The sequence below is a fragment of the Euleptes europaea genome, chromosome 17 (genome assembly GCF_029931775.1).
Source record: "Euleptes europaea isolate rEulEur1 chromosome 17, rEulEur1.hap1, whole genome shotgun sequence".
Lineage (NCBI taxonomy): Eukaryota > Metazoa > Chordata > Lepidosauria > Squamata > Sphaerodactylidae > Euleptes > Euleptes europaea.
This window is the reverse complement of record NC_079328.1, coordinates 42,644,941-42,671,657: the sequence shown is the minus strand read 5'-3', so window position 1 is coordinate 42,671,657 and position 26,717 is coordinate 42,644,941. Positions and strand designations below refer to the sequence as shown.

At 48.0% G+C, this 26,717-nt stretch overlaps 1 protein-coding gene across 1 annotated transcript in view; it reads right to left on the bottom strand.

Moving 5' to 3' along the window:
• NKD1 (NKD inhibitor of WNT signaling pathway 1) overlaps window positions 1-26,394 on the bottom strand; it is a 136,142-nt gene extending 109,748 nt beyond the window's left edge. Inside the window, exons 1-3 of the mRNA XM_056862961.1 lie at window positions 26,355-26,394; window positions 26,115-26,147; window positions 25,683-25,831 (exon numbers count right to left, since the gene is read on the bottom strand). Coding sequence (XP_056718939.1) covers window positions 25,683-25,831; window positions 26,115-26,147; window positions 26,355-26,379 — 207 coding nt within the window. The 5' untranslated portion in view covers window positions 26,380-26,394. The remainder of the gene's footprint in view (window positions 1-25,682; window positions 25,832-26,114; window positions 26,148-26,354) is intronic.
• Between the last annotated feature and the right edge of the window lie 323 nt (window positions 26,395-26,717).

The window sequence follows — 26,717 nt, the reverse complement described above, 5'->3', positions numbered from 1 at the left end:
CCGGTTCTCCAGATCAGACTCCACCGCTCCAAACCACCGCTCTTAACCACTACACCACGCTGGCTCTCAAGGTAAAGGTAATTCACATCACCTACTACATGATCCTTTCAGTTGGAGATGCTGGGGACTGAACGTGGTGCCTTCCGCATGCTAAGCAGATACTCTACCACTGAGCCACGGCCCCTTTGTTAAGCCGATGACTGGCACTCTTCTCTTTTTGCCTCTCAAGTTCCAGATCCTCGGAGAGAATCGGAAAACACCCCGGGGATGAGTTAAGCTGTACTGGCCAAGCCTCCTATTTACACATGAACTGCAAGCTGAACGCACAAAGGCCAAATCCTGGCCCGGCTCGCGAACCACCTGTCCCGACGATGGTTTTGGTCCAACTTTCAGATAAGAGAGGCCAGCTTTCAGCCAGCTTCAAAGGACATATAACAATATAAAATGTGCCCCGCGCTTGGCTTTAGCCCCAGACTTTCATGAAGATCAGATTGCAGAGAGATGAAAGGAAGAAACCACAACCAAGAAAGCCATTTAGTCAAGGGGACATATCAAAAAGTTCCCAGAGAGTTTGTTAAAAAACTCAAGGGGTCAGGTCGCTGCCGAAACTAGCCAATTTCAAATTAGGCCACGGCTTTCTGCCTGTTTCAAATCCCTTGCCGCACTTTCAGCTAGACAAAAACGACAGGATGCCCCCCAAGAGCCAGCGTGGCATACAGAAGAAGTTGGTTTTTATATGCCGACTTTCTCTACCACTGAAGGAAGAATCAAACCGGCTTACAATAACCTTCCCTTCCCCTCCCCACAACAGACACCCTGTGAGGTAGGTGAGGCTGAGAGAGCTCTAAGACAGTTGTGACTAGCCCAAGGTCACCCAGCTGGCTTCATGTGTAGAAGTGGGGAAACAAATCCGGTTCTCCAGATTAGCATCCGCCACTCATGTGGAGGAGTGGGGAATCAAACCAGGTTCTCCAGATCAGAGTCCACCGCTCCAAACCACCGCTCTTAACCACTACACCACGCTGGCTACGGTGTTGGGGACTGGGGAGGACTGGGAGTAGGGTTGCCAATTCCAGGTTGGCAGATAGCTCAAGATTTTGGGGGTAGAGCCCGAGGAGGGTGGGGAAGGGACCCCAGCGGGGTATGTATTCTAACCCCTCAGACTTCCACCACCCCATTTCTCTTGCAAGTGCGGTCTCGGTCATAAACACAGGGGTACGCTCCTTTTATACATTCTAAAAGCATAGGCATCCTTTGGGGGCGTAGCACTAAGCTGGCTTTGAACACATGAACACACAAAGCTGCCTTACAAGTAATAGCAGATCTCCTGCTATTACAACTGATCTCCGGCCGATAGAGATCAGTTCACCTGGAGAAAATGGCCGCTTTGGCCATTGGACTCTATGGCATTGAAGTCCCTCCCCTCCCAAACCCCACCCTCCTCAGGCTCTGCCCCCAAAACCTCCCACTGGTGGTGAAGAGGGACCTGGCAACCCTACATTTTAACAGCATTATAGGCCCCCGAGCAAAGCAGTGCACTGCGGGGGCCCTACCTATACAACCCCTCACAGGAATAAAAATGTAAATAGTCGATAAAATTAAAGAAATATTTATTGGTGCTTCCATGAGGAACAAGTCCTTTCTTACATTATACTTCAGTATTTATTCTCAATCCAAACGCAAATTAACATTAATATTGTTCATTATCTTGAGTAAAACTCATGCTAAATATGCAAGTCACAACATACATAGATTAGCATGGGGCCCCCGGGCAACTGCTCAATGTGCTATGGTTGCCAAGTCCCTCTTCGCCATTGGTGGGAGGTTTTTGGGATGGAGCCTGAGGAGGGCAGGGTTTGGGGAGGGGAGGGACTTCAATGCCATAGAGTCCAATTGCCGAAGTGGCCATTTCCAACTGGTGAACTGATCTCTATCAGCTGGAGATCATTTGTAATAGCAGATCTCCAGCTAGTAAGGTTGCCAGATCCCTCTTTGCCACCGGCGGGAGGTTTTTGGGGTGGAGCCTGAGGAGGGCGGGATTGGGGAGGGGCTTAAATGCCATAGAGTCTAATTGTCAAAGCGGCCATTTTCTCCAGGTGAACTGATCTCTATCAGCTGGAGATCACTTGTAATAGTAGATCTCCAGCTAGTACCTGGAGGTTGGCAACCCTACCAGCTAGTACCTGGAGATTGGCATCCCTACAGCGTGCCCATGCGTTAAGATGGCCCTGGGTGTTGGGAACAGAGTAAAACTTCTCTTCCCACCTGGCTGGATTTGGTGCCACCCCTCACAATGCACGGTAACCCCATAGCCAATTCACATGTGGCCGCCATGCAAGAAGCAATCCCTTCTTGTCCAGTAATGGGAATTCACAAAGCAGGTTGAACAGAGTTATGGGATGCCTGCGCTTTCCTTTCAAACAGGAAGTTCAAAATTGAAACGGTGACTAGGTCTCAAACACATCATCCAGCATTTCCTTCTTTTTGGTCCAATATCCTTCCTGATTTGTTCAGCGAATCTATGGAGAAGCGATGTGTTTAGAGCTCCTTTGTAGACCTGATTTGCACTGGGAGGGGTGTTTAACCCTCCCCACATCCCTTTATTGGCCTAAAATGGCCCTGCAAAGTTGCTGTCTGACTTGGGTACACTTGCCAATTCCATGTTGGGAAATTCCTGGAGATTTGGGGGTGGAGCCTGGGGAGGGTGGGGTGTAGAGAAGGGAGGGACCTCAGCGGGGTATAACGCCATAGAGTCCACCCTCCAAAGCAGCCATTTTCTCCAGGGGAACTATTGTCTGGAGATTGGTTGTAATTCCAGGAGATTTCCAGACCCCAGCTGGAGGTTGGCGACCTTGGGGCAAACACATGCAGTCTCTGTACAATGCCTCATCAGGCCCCAGGAATTCCAAATTTCTTATTTAATATAATGATTAGAGTGCCAGACTAAGATCTGGGAGACCCAGGTTCAAATCCCCACAGTCCTGTGGAAGCTTGCTGACTGACCGGGGGCCGCTGAGCTCTCAGTCTACCCTACCTCACAGGGTTGATTTTAGGGCAAAATGCAGATGGAGAGAATGATGTGGGAATGATCCTTTGGGCCCTACTCAGGAGACAAAAGCAGGGTATAACTAAACACACACACACAGAGAGAGAACTGCCTTATTCTAAATCAGGCCCTTGGTCCGTCAATGTCAGTATTGCCTACTCGGCTGGCAGCAACTCTCCAGGGTTTCAGGTAGAAGTCTTTCATCTCACCCTGTGCCTGGCCCTTTTTAACTGGAGATGCCAGGGATTGAGCCTGGGACCTTCGGCATGCCAAGCAGAGGTCCTTCCCCTGAGCCGCAGCCCCTCCCTAAATAAAGCAAGCTGGAGAAAGAAGTTAATTTTAGATCACCCCACCCTGGTCTGGATTAGACACTATTAGGTACGCCATAGAGTATCCCACTCTTCTCTGCCCCTCTTTAATTAAGTGTGTGGGGTTTTTTTCCCCCATTCTCTTACATATTCATGATGCTGAGGCAACCCTCTTCTTTCTAAAAGCAAGGCTGTCTCCGTTCTGGCGTAGCCGCAATCTCTGGCTGAGTAAGGTCTAATGCAAGAACCCAAAATATCCTGGATGAAATTCTAAAAGGCATTGAAGAAACCAATCGCCTTATTGTAGCGCAAAGCCTTTGATGTAATCCTGGCGAGTTTATACTGGGAGCCTGCCTAGTTCTTTATGGTCACCTTCAGACATTCTGGATGAAAAGTGGATCATGCGCTCCTCGCACACACACACACACACACACACACACACACACACACTTATGAAAGGCTCTTGCGCCATTCTGCCACAGCCTGTGGCTTCAAGGTAAAACCAGGTGGGCAGCAATAGTGCTTTTTCAAAACTTTTCTGGCAAAATAAACGCTTTGGATGTTTTTCCCCTGGAAAAGGAGGAACGACGATAACAACTGGGCTCTGTGGCCGAGGGAAATGTTTCGTTTTATTTTGAGGCCAAATGAAAATAAGGTCTCTTAGGCAAAACTTTTTAAAAAAAAAAGAATCCTAAAAGGTTGCGTAGGAGATTCCGTGAAGTGGTTCCCCCCCCCCCGTTTTGAACCGTCATGTTTCTCAAACACATTTGCTAGTTTTCTGCGAATGCCACCCCCCCTCCCAATTAGCACCAGATATACCCAGTTGGTAGGGTTGCCAGGTCCCTTTTAGCAACTGGCAGGAGGTTTTTTTTTTGGGGGGGGGAGCCTGAGGAGGGTGGGGTTTGAGGAGGGGAGGGCCTTCAATGCCATAGAGTGCAATTGCCAACGCGGCCATTTTCTCCAGGTGAACTGATCTCTGTCACCTGGAGTTCAGTTGTAATAGCAGGAGATCTCCAGGAATTACCTGGTAGTTGACAACCCTACTAGTTGGTGAATATCATTCAAAATGTAGTGGACTTTTCTTCAACGAATTAACTCACTTTGCAATTCTTTGCAAGTTTTGGGGGGGTTTTGCCATCAGGTGGCAGCCATCTGATGGTGACCCTGTAGGGTTTTCAGGGCGAGAGACCAGCAGTGGAGGTTTGCCGTTGCCTGCCTCTGCATATCAACCCTGGATCGCTGGGAATACAAGTGCGGTAACCCCCACTGTTTTTCTATTCTCTGGTGGTGTAGTGGTTAAGAGCGATGGTTTGGAGCAGTGGACTCTGATCTGGAAAACAGGGTTTGATTCCCCACTCCTCCACATGAGCGGCGGAGGCTCATCTGGTGAACCAGGTTCGTTTCTCCACTCCTACACATGAAGCCAGCTGGGTGACCTTGGGCAAGTTACAGCTCTGTTAGAGCTCTCTCAGCCCCACCTACCTGACAGGGTATCCGTTGTGGGCGGGGGGGGGGAAGGTGATTGTAAGCCGGTTTGGGTCTCCCTTAAGTGGTAGAGAAAGTCAGCATATAAAAACCAGCTCTTCTTCATATCGCCCAATTACATTTTACTCTTCCGTTCTTCTACACTGTCAACTGGAACAGGCCCACGTCCTTAACGCCCGTCATTATAGCCCACTTACAACACGGCAAGTTAAACATACATGAACATGTGTGAGGCTGCCCTACACTGAATCAGACCCTTGGTCCATCAAGGTCAGAATTGTCTACTCAGACCAGCAGCGGCTCTCCAGGGTCTCGGGCAGAGGTCTTCCACGTCACCTACTGCCTGGTTCTTTTATAACTGGAGGCGCCGGGGATTGAACCTGGGAGCTTCTGCAGGCAAAGCAAAGGCTCTACCACTGAGCCACAGCCCCTCCCAGTCACCTCCAAGGGCACCGCAACACGCCTTCCTCCCTCCTCCGCCAGACACACAAAAAAAAACCCTGCGCTGCCTCCGCATCGCACATCGCTCACATCACACGGCAGATCAAAAGATCCAAATCTGCTCCCAAATCCCATTCCTCCTCCAAGAAGGCCCTTTGTAGTGTCACTTCCCCACCGAGCGCATCCCCTCGCTTCATACCTCACAGCGTGCACGGCTGCACCCCCAAGATCAAACACTCGCGCATGATTTCCTTCCACAGATCTTGAAATCACAGAGTTAGACTTTAATGGGAACCTCAATATGCCTAATCCTCTAAAGCTAGCACAGCAATGCTCCCAAATACATTAAACTCTGCCATAATCACAAAAGGAAGAGGGGGGGGGGAATCTCTCGCGCTGGGACGCGCGGCACAGGAAAAAAAAACTACCCTGACCACATGTCAATCTGTCTGGGATCTAACACGGTTGCGCACGCTGCAGGCATTTTGTGGACACCGAAGGCCAGAATTTTGCTGCTCAAAAAGAAAGGCTCCCAAATATTCTCGGGGGGGGGGGGGATGCAAACGCAGACATGCAAACACACGCCCCCACACACAAGCGTCAGAGCCGATAGCACCTCTGGCAGATAAAAACCAAACACAATCCCAAAATGAGTGTGATTGTCTCACTCCATTTAATGACGTTCTGTTGTCATTTAAAAAACAACAACCACAAGTGCCGCGCACAGACTGTGTGGGGTGCAGGTTGGCTCAGTTTGCCTTTTAAGGTCTAAACTAAAGGCACCTAACATGGCTATAAGGACAGACAGTTCACAAGTTAAAATCACCTCCTTACCAAGCCGGGAGAAGGGAGTACATCACCGTGAGAACCACACAGACACATGAAGCTGCCTATACTAAATCAGACTCTTGGTCCATCAAAAGCAGTATTGTCTACTCAGACGGGCTCTCAGGGGTTTCGGGCAGAGGTCTTTCACATCACCTACTGTTGGCGGTGGAAAGTGCTATCAAGTCGCAGCCAAGTTATGGCGACCCCATAGGGTTTTCAAGGCAATGGATAAACAGAGGTGGTTTGCCGTTGCTTGCCCTCTGCGTAGCAACCCTGGACTTCCTTGGTGGTCCCCCATCCAACTACTAACCAGGACCAGCCCTCTGTATGGGTATGTAACTTTGCCTTATGATATTTATGATATTGTTTATTTTGTGCTTTCTACCTCCGTGAATTTTCTTTAGATACTCATAAGCACTTATGTTTTTACAGAACATATGTTCTGAAGGATTGTAAAGTGGAATGCCAATGATGACAAAGCGAATGCGAAATAGGGGCTTACTGGAGACCTATTTTGGCTTTCACCATCCAGCTGCAAGGACCTGCTGAGTCTTTTGGCTTTTTTCATCTTGCTTCAAGAACCTTGAGTCATATGGACTATTGTTGCAAACTAACATAGCACTGTATGAGGGTCATTTTGATATTTGTGATTGTACAATTGACTTAAATGCTTCTTTACTTTATTGTTTGTGCTTATGCTTGTGCATAGAATACAGTTTGTGTATACGCACAATTGTGTTTGCTTTTTGCCATAAGTGCCTGAGATTTTCCAGTAGCTACATTTTGGGCACTCGTTGCTATTTTGATTTCCAAAACCTCCAGGTAATAGCACAAGATCTCCTGCTATTACAACTGATCTCCAGCCGACAGAGATCAGTCCACCTGGAGAAAATGACCACTTTGGCCATTGTTATGGCATTGAAGTCCCTCCCCTCCCCAAGCCCCGCCCTCCTCAGGCTCCCCCCCAAAAAACTCCCGCCAGTGGCGATGAGGGACCTGGCAACCCTAACCAATGGCTCTTTAGCAGAAGAGCAGGATAAGATTCTAATAAACCTAAAATAAATATGGTTTCCAATGCCTAGAGGTGGGCCTCTAGGGACCCTCTCCAGACTTATTGTTTGTTTTGCCACCAAGTCCCAGCTGATTTATGGTGACCGCCCCCCCACCAGGGTTTTCAAAACAAGAGACATTCAGAGGGAGTTTGCCATTGCCTGCCTCCGTGTAATGACCCTGGACTTCCTTGGTGGTCTCTCATGCGAGTGCTAACCAGGGTCAACCCCGCTTAGCTTCCAAGATTGGAGGAGATCGAGCTACCCTGGGCCGTCCAGGTCGGCTCCTCTCCTGACTTCCAGAACCATAATAAATTATGCTAATCTGTCCAATCTGCACAATTTATACCTGCGACCAAATTTAAGATTTATTTGGAGCAAGGCAAGTTTTTGGAATGGATCTGACCCAGGACACAGATTTCCACAAGCAAAGGAAATGTAAGGAACGTCTACAAATGTTATCAGCTTCACATAAATAATTTCTGCACTACCAAACAACACCAGCAAAAACTTTTTGTTCATTAATTTATCATTTCTCTCCCCTTTTTTTGTACAGGTAACTTATTTGTGTGGAACAGTAATATGAGAACAAGGGGACGGGGTGTGCGTGATATGGAAGGTTTCCCCCATTTGAATTCTGAAGTGATATGAAATGATACAGTGCCACTCAATACTTCTTTCTGAACATGTAAGAGAGTCCTCGGTTGAGTTCTGTGGTTTTTTTTTTTAAATAAAAAAATCAAAATATGTTCATTTTAGGCAGGTTCTTCAGGCATATATTCTAATCTTGCCTGAGCCCTCAAACGTTAAAGAGGGAGGAAAGGGGGAAGAACAACACAAATACAGAAGATGTGATTTATTTACACATTTGCTGCAGATGTCTGAATTCCCTCTAAACTGGGATGGGGGGAGTTTTTGCACATCTTTAATGAGGGTGAATTCATTAGTCACGCACCTTTGCCTGCCGCCCGGCATTTTCATCTCAGGACAGAATTCCTGGCGTGCTAGGAAGCGTGACAAGCCCCACCCCACCCCCAAACGTTTACCAGCTGGGTCTTCCAGCTAGCTTGGGTTGACCCAGAGACCTGTAAATCATATTTTTTTTAAAAAATAAAATGTATTTTCAAAGTCATGACATTGAGCTTAGAAAGCACTGAGACCGGAGAACACAACACATTCGCGCTCTTTGTCAAATGCTTTCCGACCCCTCTTAAGAGACACCCGAATTGACATTTTTGCAATCTGCAGCCATGACGGCCAGAAACTTGTTTGCGTGTAAAGGGCTGTCATGTCACAGCCGACTCATAGCAATCCCAGCAAGGGGCTTTCATGGCAAGGGATTAAGCAGAGGTGGTGTGCCATTGCCTTCCTCTGCAGAGCCTTCCTTGGTGGTCTCCCTTCCAAGTACTGACCCTGCTTAACTTCCAAGACCTGAAAACATTGGGCTATGCCATCCCCTCCACCAGAAACTTAATTCTGCTTTAAAAACAACAGCAACACAAGGCTACAGGAAGCCAATCCTTCAGAATTTCCTTCATTGTGCAGGGGGTTGGACTAGATGACCCCGGTGGTCCCTTCCAACTCTATGATTCTAGGGTTGCCAACCTCCAGGTTCTAGCTGGAGATCTCCTGCTATTACAACTGATCTCCAGACGATAAGAGATCAGTTCCCCTGGAGAAAATGGCCGCTTTGGCAGTTGGACTCTATGGCATTGAAATCCCTCCCCAAACCCCGCCCTCCTCAGGCTCCGCCCCAAAAACCTCCCGCCAGTGGTGAAGAGGGACCTGGCAACCCTAATTCCTCCTCATCCAATATCATTTCCCTCCTGATCCACTCACAGATGCCTAGGGTTCATTCAGAGCTCTTTTCACCGTGTATCTTTCTGTAGTTTACTCAGGGATTTCGGCTGGTAGACAAATGTGATCCTCTGATGGGCATCCATTAAAACCGAAACGGCCTTTGCGATAAAAAAGATTTCAAGAAAACCTTTCAGGAGAGCAAAGCTATCAAGCTCAACAAGGGGAAGTCTCATTAATAGCTTAATTAAGAGATAGCACAATGAATTTCTTTGGGGACTCTACAAATAGATCCACCAGGCCCCAGAAATCCACGCCCATCTGCTTCTCAAGGCGCCTTTGTTTGGAGCATTTGTATGGCATTGAGCATTACAGGTGGCGCTTGAACACATGAAGCTGCCTTATACTTAATCAGAACCTGGGTCCATCAAGGTCAGTATTGTCTACTCAGACCAGCAGCGGCTCTCCGAGGTCCCAGGCAGAAGCCTTTCACATCACTTACTTGCCTAGTCCCTTTAACTGGAGATGCTGGGGATTGAACCTGGGACCTTCTGCATGCCGAGCAGAGGCTCTACCACTGAGCCTTGGCCCCTCTAAGCAGATGCTCTATCACTGAGCCACGCTTAATGTTACTGGCCTTAGATTTTAAGTCAAATGCGTCCTCATCCCTGCTGCGTCCTCATCTCTGCTGATGTCCTCATCGAATGCGTCCTCATACCTCCTGCTGCATCCTCATCTCTGCTGTACAAAATTATACTCGGCATGGTGTAGTGGTTAAGAGCGGTGGTTAGGAGCGGTGGATTCTAATCAGAAGAACCGGGTTTGATTCCCCACTCCTCCACACGAGCAGTAGACTCTAATCTGGTGAGCTAGGTTAGTTTCCCCGCTCCTACACATGAAGCCAGCTGGGTGACCTTGGGCTAGTCACAGCTCTCTTAGCGATCTCTCAGCCTCACCTACCTCACAGGGTGTCTGTTGTGGGGAGGGGGAGGCAAGGCGATTGTAAGCTGGTTTGAGTCTTCCTTAAGTGGTAGAGAAAGTCGGCATATAAAAACCAACTCTTCTTCTTCCTGCTCTGCTTGGGGGAAGGGGCGGCTTCCCAAGAGCAACTGGGTGGCCCCATTTGAACAACAAAATGGATGTTTCGGCCTCTTTGAGTGGGGCTCGGTGCTTATTATTGTGCTTGCATCCTGCCCTGGCTCCGAGGAGACCTGTGCCTGTAACCGCCCCGCACGGCTGAAACAGAGTAGGCCACCCAGAGGGCAAAACCTGTCCCCAGTCCAAAGCCAACACCCTTCCCGCGACACCACCCTCCCTCGAAAATGAAAGAGCGGCCGTCCGAGGAGGATGCCGAAGGGAGAGGCGCGAGCCGCAATCTGGTCTGCGAGCAGGTCGGGCAGAATCCGAGCCTCCGGCGCGCTCACCCTCCTCATTAATCCGTCCGCCGCCATTCTGTTTAACCAGAATGCTTGTGCTGCGTAAACAAAGATAAAACAACCTTTTGTTCTTCTGAGAACAAGAGACATGAACTGGCACAGAATTAGGTCCAGATTAAAGAGGAGTGCTTCAGCCTGAGCTGGGGGGGGGACGGGACTAGTGCATGGCTTTTGGTTTTCACGGACTAGGAGAAGCATCATGCCTCTTTGTATTTTTATTTTTTTTATTATGTCAGCAGGTACTCACAAAACAGCCAGCGTGGTGTAGTAGTTAAGAGCGGTGGTTTGGAGCGGTGGACTCTGCTCTGGAGAACCGGGTTTGATTCCCCACTCCGCCACACGAGCGGCGGAGGCTGATCTGATGGACTGGGTTTGTTTCCCCACTCCTACACAAACAGCCAGCTGGGTGGCCTTGGACAAGTCACAGTTCTCTTAGAGCTCTCTCAGCCCCACCGACCTCACGGGGTGTCTGTTGTGGGGAAGGGAAGGTGATTGTAAGCTGATTTGAGTCTCCCTTAAGTGGTAGAGAAAGTCGGCATATAAAAACCAACTTTTCTTCTACCAGCAATTGCAGCACAGTGTCTGTAGCCGGCTCTGGCAGAGTTGCCAGTTGTCCACTGCGATCCAGGTTTTGGTCAAGTTATTACAAACCTATCTTTTTGGGCTTGACCTTGAACATGGTTTGGAAACAACCGTTAGTTCAGAATGTAACAGTAAGGAAGCTGCATTCAGGAGAGGGGCCGTGGCTCAATGGTGGAGCATCTGCTTGGCATGCAGAAGGTCCCAGGTTCAATCCCCGGCATCTCCAGTTAAAGGGACTAGGCAAGTAGATGATGTGAAAGACCTCTGCCGGAGACCTTGGAGAGCCGCTGCTGGTCAGAGTAGACAATACTGACTTTGATGGACCAAGGGTCTGGTTCAGTATAAGGCAGCTTCATGTGTACAGGGAATCGTGCACTTAAAGAACACATTTCGTTGCAAATTTGTTCCTGGGCTCAATTTAAAGAGGATGCATTTAAAAGCCAAAAACAGTTTGACTCTGGGACTAGCTTCTCCCATATGAACTTATCCAAAAATTATATCTGCCATGTGTCCAGACAGTGGTGTAGTGGTTAAAGCATCGGACTAGGATCTTGAAGACTCGGGTTCAAATCCCCATTCAGCTGAATATCACAAAGCACACTGGGTGGGACAATTACAGTGTCTCAGGCTAACCTACATGGAAGGGTTGTTTTGAGGATCGAATGGGGAAGGAGAGCCCTGCATGCTTCCCTGAGCTCCTTGGAGGAGGTGAAGGATAACAATGGGATAGATAGGCAGACAGACACTGAGAAGAGGACCTTTTCGGTTGTGGCACCTAGCTTATAGAATGCCCCTCCCTCTGCCTTATACCAAAACATGATGATTTTTCAGCTTCAAGTTAAGACATAGTTATTTACCCAGGCACTGAGATTAGTGTGGTGTAGTGGTTAAAATGTCAGATCTGGGAGATGAAGGTTCGAATCCCCCGCTCCGCCATGGAAGGTTGCTGGGTGACCATGGGCCAGTCACACACTCCCGACCTAACCTACCTCACAAGGGTAGTTGAGAGGCTACAACGGAGGAGAAGAAAACGATGTGGTAATGATGTTTTGGATGCTTTTAAAGTGAGAAGTGGGGTATATACGTGCATGAAATGAATACATAGTTGCTCTGCAAGAATAAATGGTTGCAGGGCAAGAATCTTCTCCAGGCGACCATGTTGGGAAACATGGTTGACAATGCACCACAAACATCTAATGTAGACATATATCTGGAAGAGGATGAGTAACTTGCAAGAGCGGTTAAGGGGAAGAGTTATATACAGCTGTATTGGCCCATGCAAAATTCTAAACCAGGAACAAAATCCACATCATGCCCTTTATTAGTGCCGTCAAGTTGCAACCAAATTACGGCAACCCTGTAGGGTTTTCCAGGCAAGAGACGTTCAGAGAGGGTTTGCCATTGCCTGCCTCTGTGTAGCAACCCTGGACTTCCGTGGTGGTGTCCCATCAAAGTACTAACCATGGCTGACCCTGGCTGTTACCGCACTAGGAATTCCCAGCGATGTATCAAGAGTTTGGCAATGTTATAAAAAAACATCGCTTTAAAAGGGCTTTTGGATGCCACGGTTAAAAAATGGTTGGAAGACGTCTTCACAGCTAATGGGGCCAAAGTGCGCACAGTATTTTTTATAACAGTTTCAAACTCTTAATACATTGGTGGGAATACATAGAAAGTGCGAACAGTATTTTTTATAACATTTCCAAACTCTTAATACATCGCTGGGAATACCTAGTGCGGTAACAGCCCCTGTTTATTTTAAGAACATAAGAACATAAGAAAAGCCCTGCTGGATCAGACCGAGGCCCATCAAGTCCAGCAGTCTGTTCACACAGTGGCCAACCAGGTGCCTCTAGGAAGCCCACAAACAAGACGACTGCAGCAGCATCCTGCCTGTGTTTCACAGCACCTAATGTATTCGGCATGCTCCTCTGATCCTGGAGAGAATAGGTATGCATCATGACTAGTATCCATTTTGACTAGTAGCCATGAATACTCAACCATGAATACACAAACAGGACATGTGGAGAGACGGTCAACGCGCGGTGGCACACACACACTTCCACACGCCAACAAAAAAAATCTCCCCCCAAACGCTTCAACATCTGCAGCTTACTTTTTCAACCTGGTTTTGAAGCTCGCATGCAGGAAACATAACCCGCGGCCTTTCAAGAATTTCTATAAAGGCCAACAGCTGGACTTATGGGAGGCGTGCCGAGAGAACGTTCTGTTTTGTTTTAAAAGATCATCACCGAATGATATTTTTCTTCTTCTGAAGAAAGAACTGGCCCTTACAAAGTTTCAATACTCCAGCGACTCCTCTCACCCCCCCCTTTCTAAACCAGTTCAAAGAGAACCATAAAAAGTCATCCTAGCATCTTCTGGAAAGAGAGGGAGCAGGGCTATAAAAATACCACTTATTCAGCTCCTCCTGGGCCTTATTACAGAATTGCACAAAACCTTATAAAGAAACCTTCCTTTAATGAACTGGTGCAGAGGACATTTCCATATGTCCAAAAGAGCGCGCTACAAAATATTCTCATCTGCGGTGTTTGTTTGCTGGCAAAGGCCAAGTCTTAGGATGAGAGTTTAAGCCATTAAGGAAATTAGCACGTTTATAGTGGCACTTCATCCTAATTTGCAGTCAAAAACAACATGTGTCATCAATAATTTTCTCCCCCAACGCCTACTTTCATGATGTCAAGCAGGATATAAAGGGGGGGGGGGTTCCAAATGGTTGGAACAATCCAAATGACATAGGCATTTTAAGGCCATCCAGATCTATATCTCCCTGATGTGCTGATCTAAAAATATTTTAACGTGACCCAAAGGGGAACAGGAGGGGCAAACGGGGAGAACTCCCTATAGTTTATGACAAGCAGAGTGCAAAATTAATAGATTTGCTTATAGAGTTATATATGAGAAACTTGCTCAGGGTCTTTTAACTATTGGGGAACACATCTCTAGAGGCGTGTCTCTAGAGTTGTTTCTACCTGTAGCTATGACCCTACTTCTCTGAGTTTTGAGTTTATTTACACATGAGTGAGGTTTCCCTATGGGTTCTAGGACTGTTAGCTATTAAACAGACGCAGAGCTGCATAGAATGCTGATATCCCATAAATAGCCATTCATATCCTTTCTCAGTCCTCTTCTGAATCCCAAAACTGCAGATTTGGTCAATGCTTTTCCTCGTGACCACAAGAGCTACAAGCTTTCTTATTTATTTATGTATTTATTTATTTTATATTCTGCCTTTCTCCCCAATGGGGATCCAAAGCAGCTTCTATCATTCTCCTCTCCTGCTCTATCCTCACAGCAACCGTGTGAGGTAGGTTAGGCTGAGACTGTGTGAAGAAGAAGAAAAAGAGTTGGTTTTTATATGCCAACTGTCTCAACCAGTTAAGGAAGAATCAAACCGGCTTACAATCACCTTCCCTTCCCCTCCCCACAACAGACACCCTGTGAGGTAGGTGAGGCTGAGTGAATGTGACTTGCTCAAGGTCACCCAGCTGGCTTAATGGTGGAAGAGTGGGGAAACCAACCCGGGTCGCCAGATTAAGAGTCTGCTGTTCTTAACCACCGCTCTTAACCACTACACCACACTGGCTCTTTCTGGCCCAAGGTCGCCCAGCAAGCTTCCATGACAGAGTGGGGATTAGAACCGGGGTTTTCCAGGTCCTACTCTGACACCGTAACCACTCACCATGCTAACAAAATGAAATAAAATGGTAAAGGAAGGTAAAGATCGTTCCCTGTGCAAGCATCGGGTCATTACTGACCCATGGGATGACGTCACATCACAACCAAAAAGGAAAGATCTTAAAGAACATCAGATTGTGCTCAAAGTAACAAACTTTACAGAGCACATACGTAGTAGAACCAAGCCTGGACTTCAACCCAGAACCTGCTGGTTGGGGCAGTAATTTCCCACCGGTTGTCACTTAAAAGTCACAGAACGGAGGAAGAGCGAGATTCGAGTCCAGAAGCACCTCAGAGACCAACCAGATTTTGGGGGTATAAGCTTTCAAGAGTCAAAGCTCCCTTCGTCAGATACAAGAGCTTTGACTCTTGCAAGCATGTACCCCGAAAATCTGTTGGTCTCTAAGGTGCTGCTGGACTCAAACCTAGCTCTTTGACTGCAGACCAACACAGCGACCCTCCTGAAACTACGAGAATGGAGGAAGAGACTGTATGTATTAGGAAAGGCTGAGGGACTTGGGGATGTTTAGTCTGGAAAAGAGGAGGTTAAGGGGGGACATGATTGCTCCCTTGAAGTATTTGAAGGGGTGTCGCTTAGAGGAGGGCAGGCAGCTGTTCCTGTTGGCAGCAGAGGATAGGACTCACAATCATGGGCTTAAATTGCGGGCGGAAAGGTACCAACTGGATATTAGGGGAAACGTTTTTTACAGCAAGAGTTGTTCAACAGTGGAATCAGCTGTTCAGGGAGGTGGTGAGTGCTCCTTCCCAGGAGGTTTTTAAGCAGAGGCTAGATGGCCATCCGTCAGCAATGCTGATTCTATGACCTTAGGCAGAGGATGAGAGGGAGGGCATCTTGGCCATCTTCTGGGCACTGGGTGTGTGTGGGGGAGGTAGTTGTGAATTTCTTGCATTAAGCAGGGGGTTGGACTAGATGGCCTCTCTGGCCCCTTCCAACTCTATGATTCTATGATTCTGTAATCCTTTACACAGCTCTTCGGTCCCTACAGACTGGGACTGAATACAAGTTCCTGGGTCAGGCCTAGGTCTTTGCCTGTGTAGCACCCAGACTCTGGCATAGCCTCTACGGCTCCCTCCTCTTGGTCTTCTGCTTTCTTACCTACGCACTCACCTTTTTGAGCCTGTGGGAACATTACTTAACTTCAGTAATACAGTGTAGATCCTTGTGCTATGGTGGCAGATACCGCCTAAGCAACATTTTTTTAAAAAAATCTGCACAGCCAATCAAATCCCCACTAGTCAATCAGAATCCTTGCTGGGCAAAAGCCATACCTGGCCCGCCCACCCACCCCCCACTTCCTAAAAACACTTGGCAGGTGCCAGAAAAGGTGTCAATGGGTGCTACGGCCTTCACAGGCACCACCACCCCTGTAGGGATGTCAGATCTCTCTTTGCCACTGGCGGGAGGTTTTGGGGGCGGAGCTTGAGGAGGGTGGGGTTTGGGGAGGGGAGGGACTTCAATGCCGTAGAGCCCAATGGCCAAAGCAGCCAGGTGAACTGATCTCTATCAGCTGGAAATCAGTTGTAATAGCAGGAGATCTCCAGCTAGTACCTGGAGGGTGGCAACCCTAGACCCCTGGATTAATAGGTCTGGCCTGGAGGAGGAATCAGACAGAATAACCCCACGGGGGATCTGCCCAAATCTACTCCCATCCCAACTGGGTCCCTACAAGCCCAGCTGTCTACTGCCCAGATACGGAACTGCTAAATACCCTTCCTGTAAACAACCCTTAGCCCTGACCTGGATGGCCCAGGCTAGCCTGATCTTGTCAGATCTCAGAAGCGAAGCAGGGTCAGCCCTGGTTAGTATTTGAATGGGAGACCACCAAGGAAGTCCAGGGTTGCTGGAAGGAAGGCACTGGCAAACCACCTCTGTTAGTCTCTTGCCTTGAAAACCCCAAAAAAGGGGTTGCCATAAGTCGGCTGCGACTTGAGGGCACTTTACACACACACAGGCAACCCTTGCTGTAAATCAACCCCGTATTACTCCATATTACCCGAGATTACATCTCTTCCTGCCGCCGCCCTAATGGCAACGTGTTCTTACAAGCCTCATTCTTCCTCTTTTTTAAGTTCCCGCAGAAAGTTCAAGGGCCACTCGGCTTCCCTGCCAACATCCAAATTAACAGCTTGCCATGTCAACTCCGAACTATCTGGAAAATGCACATAGATAAACACACATCGGTCTCATCTCGACCGGCTCTGCCAGATGGCTCGGCGCACTCGACTTTTGTCGATTTCGCAACACAAAGCGTTTGAATTTATGCTCCCTCCCCCCTTGCGAGCGCACACACACACATGTCAGTTCAACCTCCAGCACATAGCTTTGAAACCTTGTAAGGACGCCTAACGCTTTCCATATGGCAATAGCGTTGTGGTTTTTAATTGCACCAACTGGTATCATTCCGGGATAATTACTTTGGAATCCAGCTTCCAGGGAGATCCTTTGGCCAATTCACTAATCTCATCACCCGTAGCACCCCTAAGACTCTCGGAGAGTCTTTGATGGGGGGGAAGTGTCCCCCATCACAACCTTTCCAAACCAGAGATGTCAACACGGAGCGTGCATTTTTTAATTACATTATCTTCTGCGGCGGCCAAATGTCATTAGTCTTTTGGTCTCCTCGTCCTTTGATCTTGCAAAGTTCGGGAAATACTTTTAACCGCCCATGGGCGTATGTGCAATAAAAAATAACAATGACTCATTCTGTATAAGTAGCCAAACAAACAAACAAAACAAAACCTGATACGTTGGCCTGCTCCACCAGTATGTTGCAGGGGGGAAAAAACAATGCAAGGCTGAGTAATGCATTATTTTAAGTAGTCACACAATAACACAGAAGTCACACAATAACACGTGTCCCATACTGTGGGGCGGAACGTATCCTCCCACTCCACTGAGCAAAGTTTGAGGCCTTCCTCCAACCTAAATGGGTTTCTTCCAACTTAAGAAAGATGTAGACAAGCTGGAACGTGCTTCTATAATACTATCGGTAGGGTTGCCAGGTCCCTCTTAGCCACCGGCGGGAGGTTTTTTGGGGTGGAGCCTGAGGAGGGCGGGGTTTGGGGAAGGGTGGGACTTCAATGCCATAGAGTCCAATGGCCAAAGCGGCCGTTTTCTCCAGGTGAACTGATCTCTTTCGGCTGGAGATCAGTTGTAATATAAGGAGATCTCCAGCTAGTACCTGGAGGTTGGCAACCCTATCTATTGGAGCATGACCCTCTCAGCTGACTTGGCAAATTTGTACGTGTGCATCCTGTCTTTCTTTGTGCTAGGCTTACCAGGTGCCTGCTAATGGTGGGCAAACTCCTGGTTAATGGTTGCAGATTCCCGTTGATGCTCATCTGGTCGGCGGGCGGAAGCAAGCCAGCAAACCGGGGCAGTGGCAACTATCTTCATCAGTGCACGATGACGTCACTTTCACCATGATCCGGAAGTGCCAGCATCACATCAGGTGATGCTCTAGCACTTGGTCAAAAACTCCATAGAGTTCTGGGATGAGTTCTAGAACATCATCCCAGGGCAATGCCGGAAGTGATGTCATCGCACGGTGATGAAGATCGCCCCACCCACACAGCAAGTACTTGCCTCTCCCCATCTCCCGCCGGTCGCCAGGCCGTGCCATGCCTGGCGACCCTACTTTGGGCTCATCACGTAAGAGATACATTCCAATGGTAGGGGGGGAAATCAGCAATTGAGAACAAAACAAGTACACAACAAATAGCACGTAAACATCAGCCATAAACATTCACATCTTATGCTTCCCAAGAAAAGATAGTTGCAAAGGGTAGCTATGCAAAGAAGAAGACTTGGTTTTTATATGTCGACTTTCTCTACCACTTAAGGAAGAATCAAACCGGCTTACAATCCCCTTCCCTTCCCCACAACAGACACCCTGTGAGGTAGGTGGGGCTGAGAGAGCTGTGACTAGCCCAAGGTCCCCCAGCTGGCTCCGTGTGGAGGAGTGGCAAAACAAACCCGGTTCACCAGATTAGGTGATTGTAAGACAGTTTGAGTCTCCCTTAAGTGGTAGAGAAAGTCGGCATATAAAAACCAACTCTTCTTCTAAATGTGACACAGCAGGTGGGACTACATGGATTCTCCAAAAGTAGCAGCTGTACTCCATGCAACTCTGGAATCAGTCCACCTATGCGCTAGAAGATCTCCCAAAATGCTACATTCTAGGTTTCCATAACACGTTCAGGAGTCGTCAACAGACAAATCCCAATAGGTCTAGAAGAGTGAAGTCTGACTGACTTTATCCCATTTGGAACACACTTAAAATGACATTCTTTTTCAACCCCAGAAGGATCCAACAGGATTGCAACATGCAAGTCAGAAAACTAGGAACATTTGTTATGGCTTTGAAGATAAAAGAGAGCTGAATTAAGCAAATGCTACACTGAAAAGCCACCCCACACCCCCCACACCCCCACCACTGAGCTGACACTCAAGAGCTAGGACAAAAAAAAAAAAACCTTAAGAATGATGTAGGTTTGCAAAATCAGTTTGTAACAACAAACATCTGAAGAAAGAACAGATAAATCCATACACAGCAACTGACAATTTTTCCCTCTTCCGCTTTGCGGGCAAAACTCCATAAAATAGCAATGAAGACGCCTTCCCTTTGCTCTCAAAGTCTTTGTGAGGCTTTCAACCCTTGGAAGTTTCTCGCGCTAGAGAGAAGCCTGAGAACACTCGCCGCACACCAAAACTCCACTTTGTTCTAATTCCCAGTTCATAAAAAAACATGGCAGCCAAAATATGATCCCCGCAAGTGAACGCGGAGTACAGCACAGACACATCGCGGCCCCCAGAAAGGCGTCAACGGTTTCACAGAGATGGGGATTCCAGAACCAAGACAGAGAATGGCATTACTCAGAAGAAGGGGGGGGGGTCCCAGGATTGACAGCCTCCAGGTACTAGCTGGAGATCTCCTGCTATTACGACTGATCTCCAGCCGAGAGATTAGTTCACCTGGAGAAAACGGCCTCTTTGGCAATTGGACTCTATGGCACTGAAGCCCCTCCCCAACCTGTTCCCTTCAGGCTCCGCCCCCAAAACCTCCCGCCGTTGGCAAAGAGGGACCTGGCAACCCTGGGGGGGGGGCTCCAACCTTTTTGAGCCAGAGGGCACCGCCAGAAAGTGGCTGCCACAGGAGGCGAAGTCAAACCTGCAATCGCTGTCGCAAGAGGCGGAGCCAAATGCAATACCTTCCTCCTTTGCTTTGCAGTAGGGTTGCCAGGTCCCTCTTTGCCACGGGTGGGAGGTTTTGGGGGCAGAGCCTGAGGAGGGTGGGGTTTGGGGAGGGAAGGGTCTTCAATGCCATAGAGTCCAAAGGCCAAAGCGGCCGTTTTCTCCAGGGGAACTGATCTCTGTCAGCTGGAGATCAGTTGTAATAGCAGGAGATCTCAAGCAAGTACCTGCAGGTTGCCAACCCTACTTTGCAATCATGCTAAGCACATACCGTTGCCTTATTCAGGGTTAGCATTATCTGATCTTGGTTGGAAGCATGGTCCAGCCACTGGGAACACAGCAATCCTGGAGGAGGAGGAGGAGGAGGAAAATTGGGTTTTTATACCCCAAATTACTCTACCTTAAAGAAGACTCAAAGCAGCTTATAATCACCTTCCCTACCTCTCCCAACAGACACCTTGTGAGGTAGGTGGGTAGGGTTGCCAACTGCCAGGTAGTAGCAGGAGATCTCCTGCTAATTCAACTGATCTCCAGCCGATAGAGATCAGAACACCTGGAGAAAAATGGCCACTTTGGCAATTGAACTCTATGGCACTGAAGTCCCTCCCCTCCCAAACCCCACCCTCCTCAGGCTCCGCCCCACAAAATATCCCACCAATGGCGAAGAGGGAGCTGGTAACCCTGTAGGTGGGGCTGAGAGAGTTCGGAGAGAACAGTGACTAGCCCAAGGTCACCCAGCAGGCTTCAGGTGGAGGAGTGGCGAAACAAACCCGGTTCACTAGATTAGAGTCCGCTGCTCATGTGGAGGAGTGGGGAATCAAACCTGGTTCTCCAGATTAGAGTCCACCACTCTTAACCACTACACCACACTGGGTGCACTTCTACTCCTGAACACTGATCTCCCCTTCTGCAACTGCCCATCTTAGGGTTGCCAGCCTCCAGGTACTAGCTGGAGATCTCCTGCTATTACAAAGGACGGATCTCCAGCAGATAGAGATCAGTTCCCCTGGAGAAAATGGCCACATTGGCAATGAAATCCCTCCCCTCCCCAAACTCCACCCTCCTCAGGCTCCGCCCCAAAAATCTCCCGCCGGTGGCGAAGAGGGACCTGGCAACCCTAGCCCATCTCCCTGGACTCTACGGACTGGAACAAAGCTCCCTTTCTACTTCACAAAAGAAGCTCACGGCCCCACCCACTTTCTGAAAAGCTCAGGGGAAGAAGTGGTGAAAAGTCAGGGAACAATTTTCAACATTAGAACTGGGGAGGTGTGGATGGGGGCTCAAAGCCGGGTTTAGCCAGGCAACATTTCTACCTCCCTAAGGGGGGGCACATGGTCATTAGCAGAGCAGAATTCCAAAGTACAAAGTCCCATATCCCTAAAACAGGTCAGGTGATGAAAAAGATCTTCCACATTGGGCAATACGGAAGCCATCCTGGTGAACTAGGGTTACCAGGTCCCTCTTTGCTCCCGGTGGGAGGTTTTGGGAGTGGAGCCTGAGGAGGACGGGGTTTGGGGAGGGGAGGGACTTCAATGCCATAGAGCCCAATTGCCAAAGCAGCCATTTTCTCCAGGGGAACTGATCTCTATCAGCTGGAGATCCATTGTAATAGCAGGAGATCTCCAGCTGCTACCTGGAGGTTGGCAACCCTACGGTGAACCCAAGCTTATTCTTTCCTCACGTGAACACATTAGACCATCACATGAACTCATGAAGCTGCCTTATACTGAACCAGACCCTTGGTCCATCAAAATCAGTATTGTCAACTCAGGCCGGCAGCGGCTCTCCAGGGGCTCAGGTAGAGGTCTTTTACATCACCTACTTGCCTAGTCCCTTCAACCTTCTGCATGCCAAGCAGATGCTCTATCCCTGAGCCACAACCCCTCTCCATCAGTCCCTCAAGGTCAGAACTGTCTACTCAGACTGGCAGCAACTCATCAGGTTCTCAGGCAGGGGTCTTTTAACTGTTTGAAGAGGTCAGGGGTTGAACCTGGGGCCTTCTGCATGCCAAGCAGAGGCTCTTCCGCTGAGCCACGGCCTGTCCTTGCTTCAAATCCAGCTACGTTAAATCCTTGCACAATGTGGCATCTACGCCTCTCTGGATGACGAGGCGGCGACTGCCAGCTACAGCAGCAGTCTTGTTCTGGAGCCAAGAAGCTGCATAACTTCAAATGATGTTTGAGTTCCTCTGTTCCCTGCTATTTCATAAATCATTCTTCTCCTCTGTCAAGAACAGCATGGGAGGCAGGCGCTCCAGAACTTCATAAAGCAACCGCAGAACGAGCAGCTCTACTGCGTATGTACGCATGGGTGTTTTTTTTTACAGAATATTAACCAGAGCATTAAGAGGAAGATGCTACTTTGTTCTCTGTTAATAGTTCCTTTTCCGACTCAGTAAAGAAATTGTGAAACACGTGAAAAATGGGCAACAACTTTTTTCTGTACCAATGCAACGGCTCTTGCTGCTAACCAAAACAGCAAGGCACTGAGCTCATTTTTCCAACAGGGGCTGAATGGAAACAAAAACTTGCAAACCAAAAATGTCTGGCATACTTTGGAGCCCTAATTCAAACTCTTATCGGAGCTTGATTTGGCTACACCACTGCTATTCATAGGTCTAGACTGTGAACAGACTGCTGGACTTGATGGACCTTGGTCTGATCCAGCATGGCCTTTCTTATGTACGTTCGCACTTTACTTACTAATTAAGATTTACGCAGGTCAATGTGTGAAAGCGATCAATTCAGATCATAAGGAGACTGGATTGCCCGTGGCATCTTGGACGGACCATACATTATACCATACACAGCTGTAGGGTTGGCAGGTCCCTCTTTGCCACCGGCGGGAGGTTTTTTTGGGGGTGGAGCCTGAGGAGGGCGGGGTTTGGGGAGGGGAGGGACTTCATTGCCATAGAGTCTAATTGCCAAAAGGGCCATTTTCTCCAGGTGAACTGATCTCTATTGGCTGGAGATCAGTTGTAATAGCAGGAGATCTCCAGCTAGTACCTGGAGATTGGCAACCCTATACAGCTGGTATGTTTCTAATTATCCCAACCCCAGTTTATTCATTTTCCTTCCAGCAGAAAGTCACAGAAGATGAGCAAAAAGTAACAGATGGGATGCATTCTGATGGACCTTTGTTTATTTATCTGCCATAAGGTTCATCTTTCTAGAAGACAAACCAAAGCAAATTTTGGGAGAGGACTTCCTAGCAAATGACAGCCAATTACAGCACAGTAAACATGTACAAACTATGTACCAAACTAGTTGTTGAAAAATACACTTTGCTTAGTCATAACTAAATAGGAGTAAGCAACCCCAGCATATATTCCAGATTAACCCCCCACACAAACACACTCAGAGTTGGGTGAAGTTTTTGCCTGGAAATTTGAATCGTGACTTCTTTGCTACTGAATGTGTTTGGACATCTTTTTTTCTGAAAGAGGGTAGGCAGGAATGCCCGAAAGCTTCACTCAAACAGCTATAAATTGAAAGAACTGTATATAATCCACAAATGCATTATGTGTCTAATAATTCCACTCCCCCATTTCTCTGAAATGTATACAATCACAACTTTTGAAATGATCAGAGCCAGGTCATTTAGGCATGGAACATATGTTCCCCATCTTTGTGAGTTCAGTACTTAAACCCTACTAAAAGACTTGCTAGCAAAGTTTGGTCTTTTCACCACTTTAATAATCATCTGAATAAGAAGCTAAATATTCTGACCAGGGGAAACGGTCACATACTTACAAACCTATATTGAAGTCTAAGAGTTGACTTGGTTAGCTGTGGCACAAACTGCTTCCAGGTAATCAAGCAATTAAGCTTTATAAAAACCCGGCCCAAAACATACAGAACTCAGCATAGGCATACTATAGGCAAACAGACTAGTAAAAACCTTGTGGACTAGAAACTTGTCGTGATAGAGATATACTTAAAAAGACTTCTTTAACCCATGACTTGATTTCCACACTGACCATGCAACCAATGCAGAGTTTGCAAGAATCAGTCAGAAACCTATACTGATAGTCTTCTCCAAGGACTCTGCGTTGTGTAAATACCACCGGCCTTCGCACGCAAAACTAAACCACCCAAACGTGAAGAAATCAAGGAAGCGCACATTTATGCATACCAAAAACAGGAGTCATAATCTAGATCATTACTCATTGATTACCTGTTTACAGTTATTGTCTATTGTCTAGGCCATTTGGACACAGCCAGGACCCTCCTAAGGACAGATGTGTGCCCCATGGGATAGACTTGAGTAGAATTCGGAGGTGACCTGCTTAAAATTACTCTCACGGCCTGCCATCCCCAATATTCAATTCAGAGTATTTCCTAGATCATTGTAGAGATGTCATATAACATTGTAGAGATGTCAACGTGTTCTCCTTTTGGGACAGCGCTAGGTCAATAAGACTGGAGCTTGGAAGCAGGGCTAAATTTTTATCTAAAATACCAAAACCAACATGTAGATCTGGCTTTTCTTGAAAGCTGCAGTTTGTGAGTTCACCTTCTTGCCCAGTTAAAACTTCCTAAGACATTTCCCTCCTTACTACCAAAGGTTCCCTTTCATATCTGTCTTCAAGGATGACAACAGGAGAAAAAAAGCAAAGTCCAGATGTTCAGGAAAAGCTATCATACACATCTCTAACAATGAATGTGCCTTCAGATATGCCTAAATAAGAAAGCAAACGTACGACTCGATCCCATGCATTTTTACTCGGATATATGCTTCAAGGGGGAACCACGTAACCTAAACCAACATCAGTTTCCCCCACTGGAAAGCCTCCTTGAGAGAAAACACAACTCAAGGACTGCAGACAAAGCTTGCTCCTCTGCCCAACTCTTTCCTGAGCTTTTCCTGCTCAAACGTTTTCCCCTGTTGACAAAAGTTAATGCTTCCCACCAAACTTTTTAAAGTTCCATTCAGGCAATGGAACTTGAAGACCAAAGTTTCTCTCCACACCTGGACAGTCCAAGCTGTAGACCTCCACGCTAACTTCTCACCGGCCCAAAAGGGTACCAGGAGAACACATTCCACAAGTTTTCAACAGGGAAAACAATGGCCCGAAGAACAATACAGAACGCCCTCATGACCCCCCTTTCCCCCTCCCATTCATACCATTCCCAGAAGCCCAGCAGAAGAAAAAGTCATCCCCAGACAAAAGAGGCGTAGGAGCATCTCCAAATGGTACTCGGAGATGGACAGGAAAAGATAGATCTGCACGTGGTTAGGTAGCCGAAAACACAGGGAACTGACAAATGGCATAGTCCTCTGCAAAGGGACCCCCACCAGGAGCACAAACGAAGAATCCTACAGGAGGAGAAAGTAACTCCTAGAGCGTCTCTCAAGTCAGTTAAAATCAGTCAGCTTCATGAAACAAACTGCAACACAGCAGAAATAAAAGGGGGCCACACGCACACACACAAAGCATAACCCAGAAGTTTCCTTTTATATATTTAGGCTCTTGGTAATTTTGCAAGGGGTATCCGAGCGGGGTTGGGGGGGGGGAGGCACCATCTGCCCATTCCCAAAAAAAAAAAAAAGACCACCTATCTGATCAAACAGGGTTTTCTGCCCTACCAGAACACAGTTTTGCCCTCCACTTTTCCATCCCCTCCAAAGAGAGGACGGAGAACATTCCCAAAGGCACAACACCCCAACTGAGAGAGGAGGGAAGGGAAACAGAGAGGGTGGGGGAGAGGGAAGTTTCTTCCCATGAACTACAACAACCAGGATGGAAATTAAAAGCTTTGACTCTGGAAGCAAGAGAAAGAACCCATAACTTACCCTGGAGCCGGAGAGCCTGCAAACTGCCCGGTGCTGACAGGCTCCTTGAAGTCCCAAACCACCGTTCCCGGTTCCCAGATATTTCTGCTTCACCATCCAGTCCTCCAGCCCTTTGCGAGCCAGGGAGGCATTCACCGCAAAACTATCACCTGGGCAGAGAGCGGAGCAAAAAAAAGATATAATTGTCACACTGGGCTCCAACATCCCTTTTTTAAAAAATTTGTTACCTGCCCTGGCCTAACACCACCCCAAGGAGGGGGAGGGAGGAAGAGAAGGTGGGGGAGAGGAACGGATCTAAGAAGGAAACCCAGTCTGGGGTCACACCGCCAGCATCCGCACTGGGGCAAGGACCCACAAACTTTTGGGAGGCAGGAGAGTGAAGTGGGGGAGAGAGAGGGATGAAACCGACCCCAAATAAAGAGACCAGCTTACCTTCCGGACTTTCTCTCAGTTTACAAACAGCGGCTTCGGAGATCCACACGGAACCAAGGGAGGGGAATTGGGGTGGGGGAAAGAGGGTGTGGGGGAGAAAAGATGGTTAGATCGCAGCATTTCTGCCCTCCTCTCCTCCTCCTCCCTCTCTCCTCCCGCCAAGCCCGAAACCCAGACCTGGGAACCCCTTCTCCTCCGCCTCCCCCCCCCCCCCGCCAACAAGCCTTGCCACAAACTTACCATGTTTTGAATGAAGTTTCCCCATCTTCTCTGCATGGATTCGACCAGGAGAGGCATTGGGCAGAGAGTCAGCAGCGGGCTGGGGAGTTCATGGCTTTGACCAAAAAAAAAAAAAAAAACCAAAACACACAAGAGGAGGAGGAGATCTCTTTTGCCTCTCTGGGTCTGCAGCCAGATGAACACTTTCTATGGAGAGCTTAGATCCGACTAGAGATTCCCAACAGGTCTCTCTATCTCTTGTTAGAAACCGACGGGCTCCAGTCTTCCCCCTTCCTTCCTCAAAAGCCACGATGCAAGGAAAGAAGCAATGGCATGCATCGCATATGTGTGTACATATGCACGTTTGGGGAGTGTGTGTGTGTT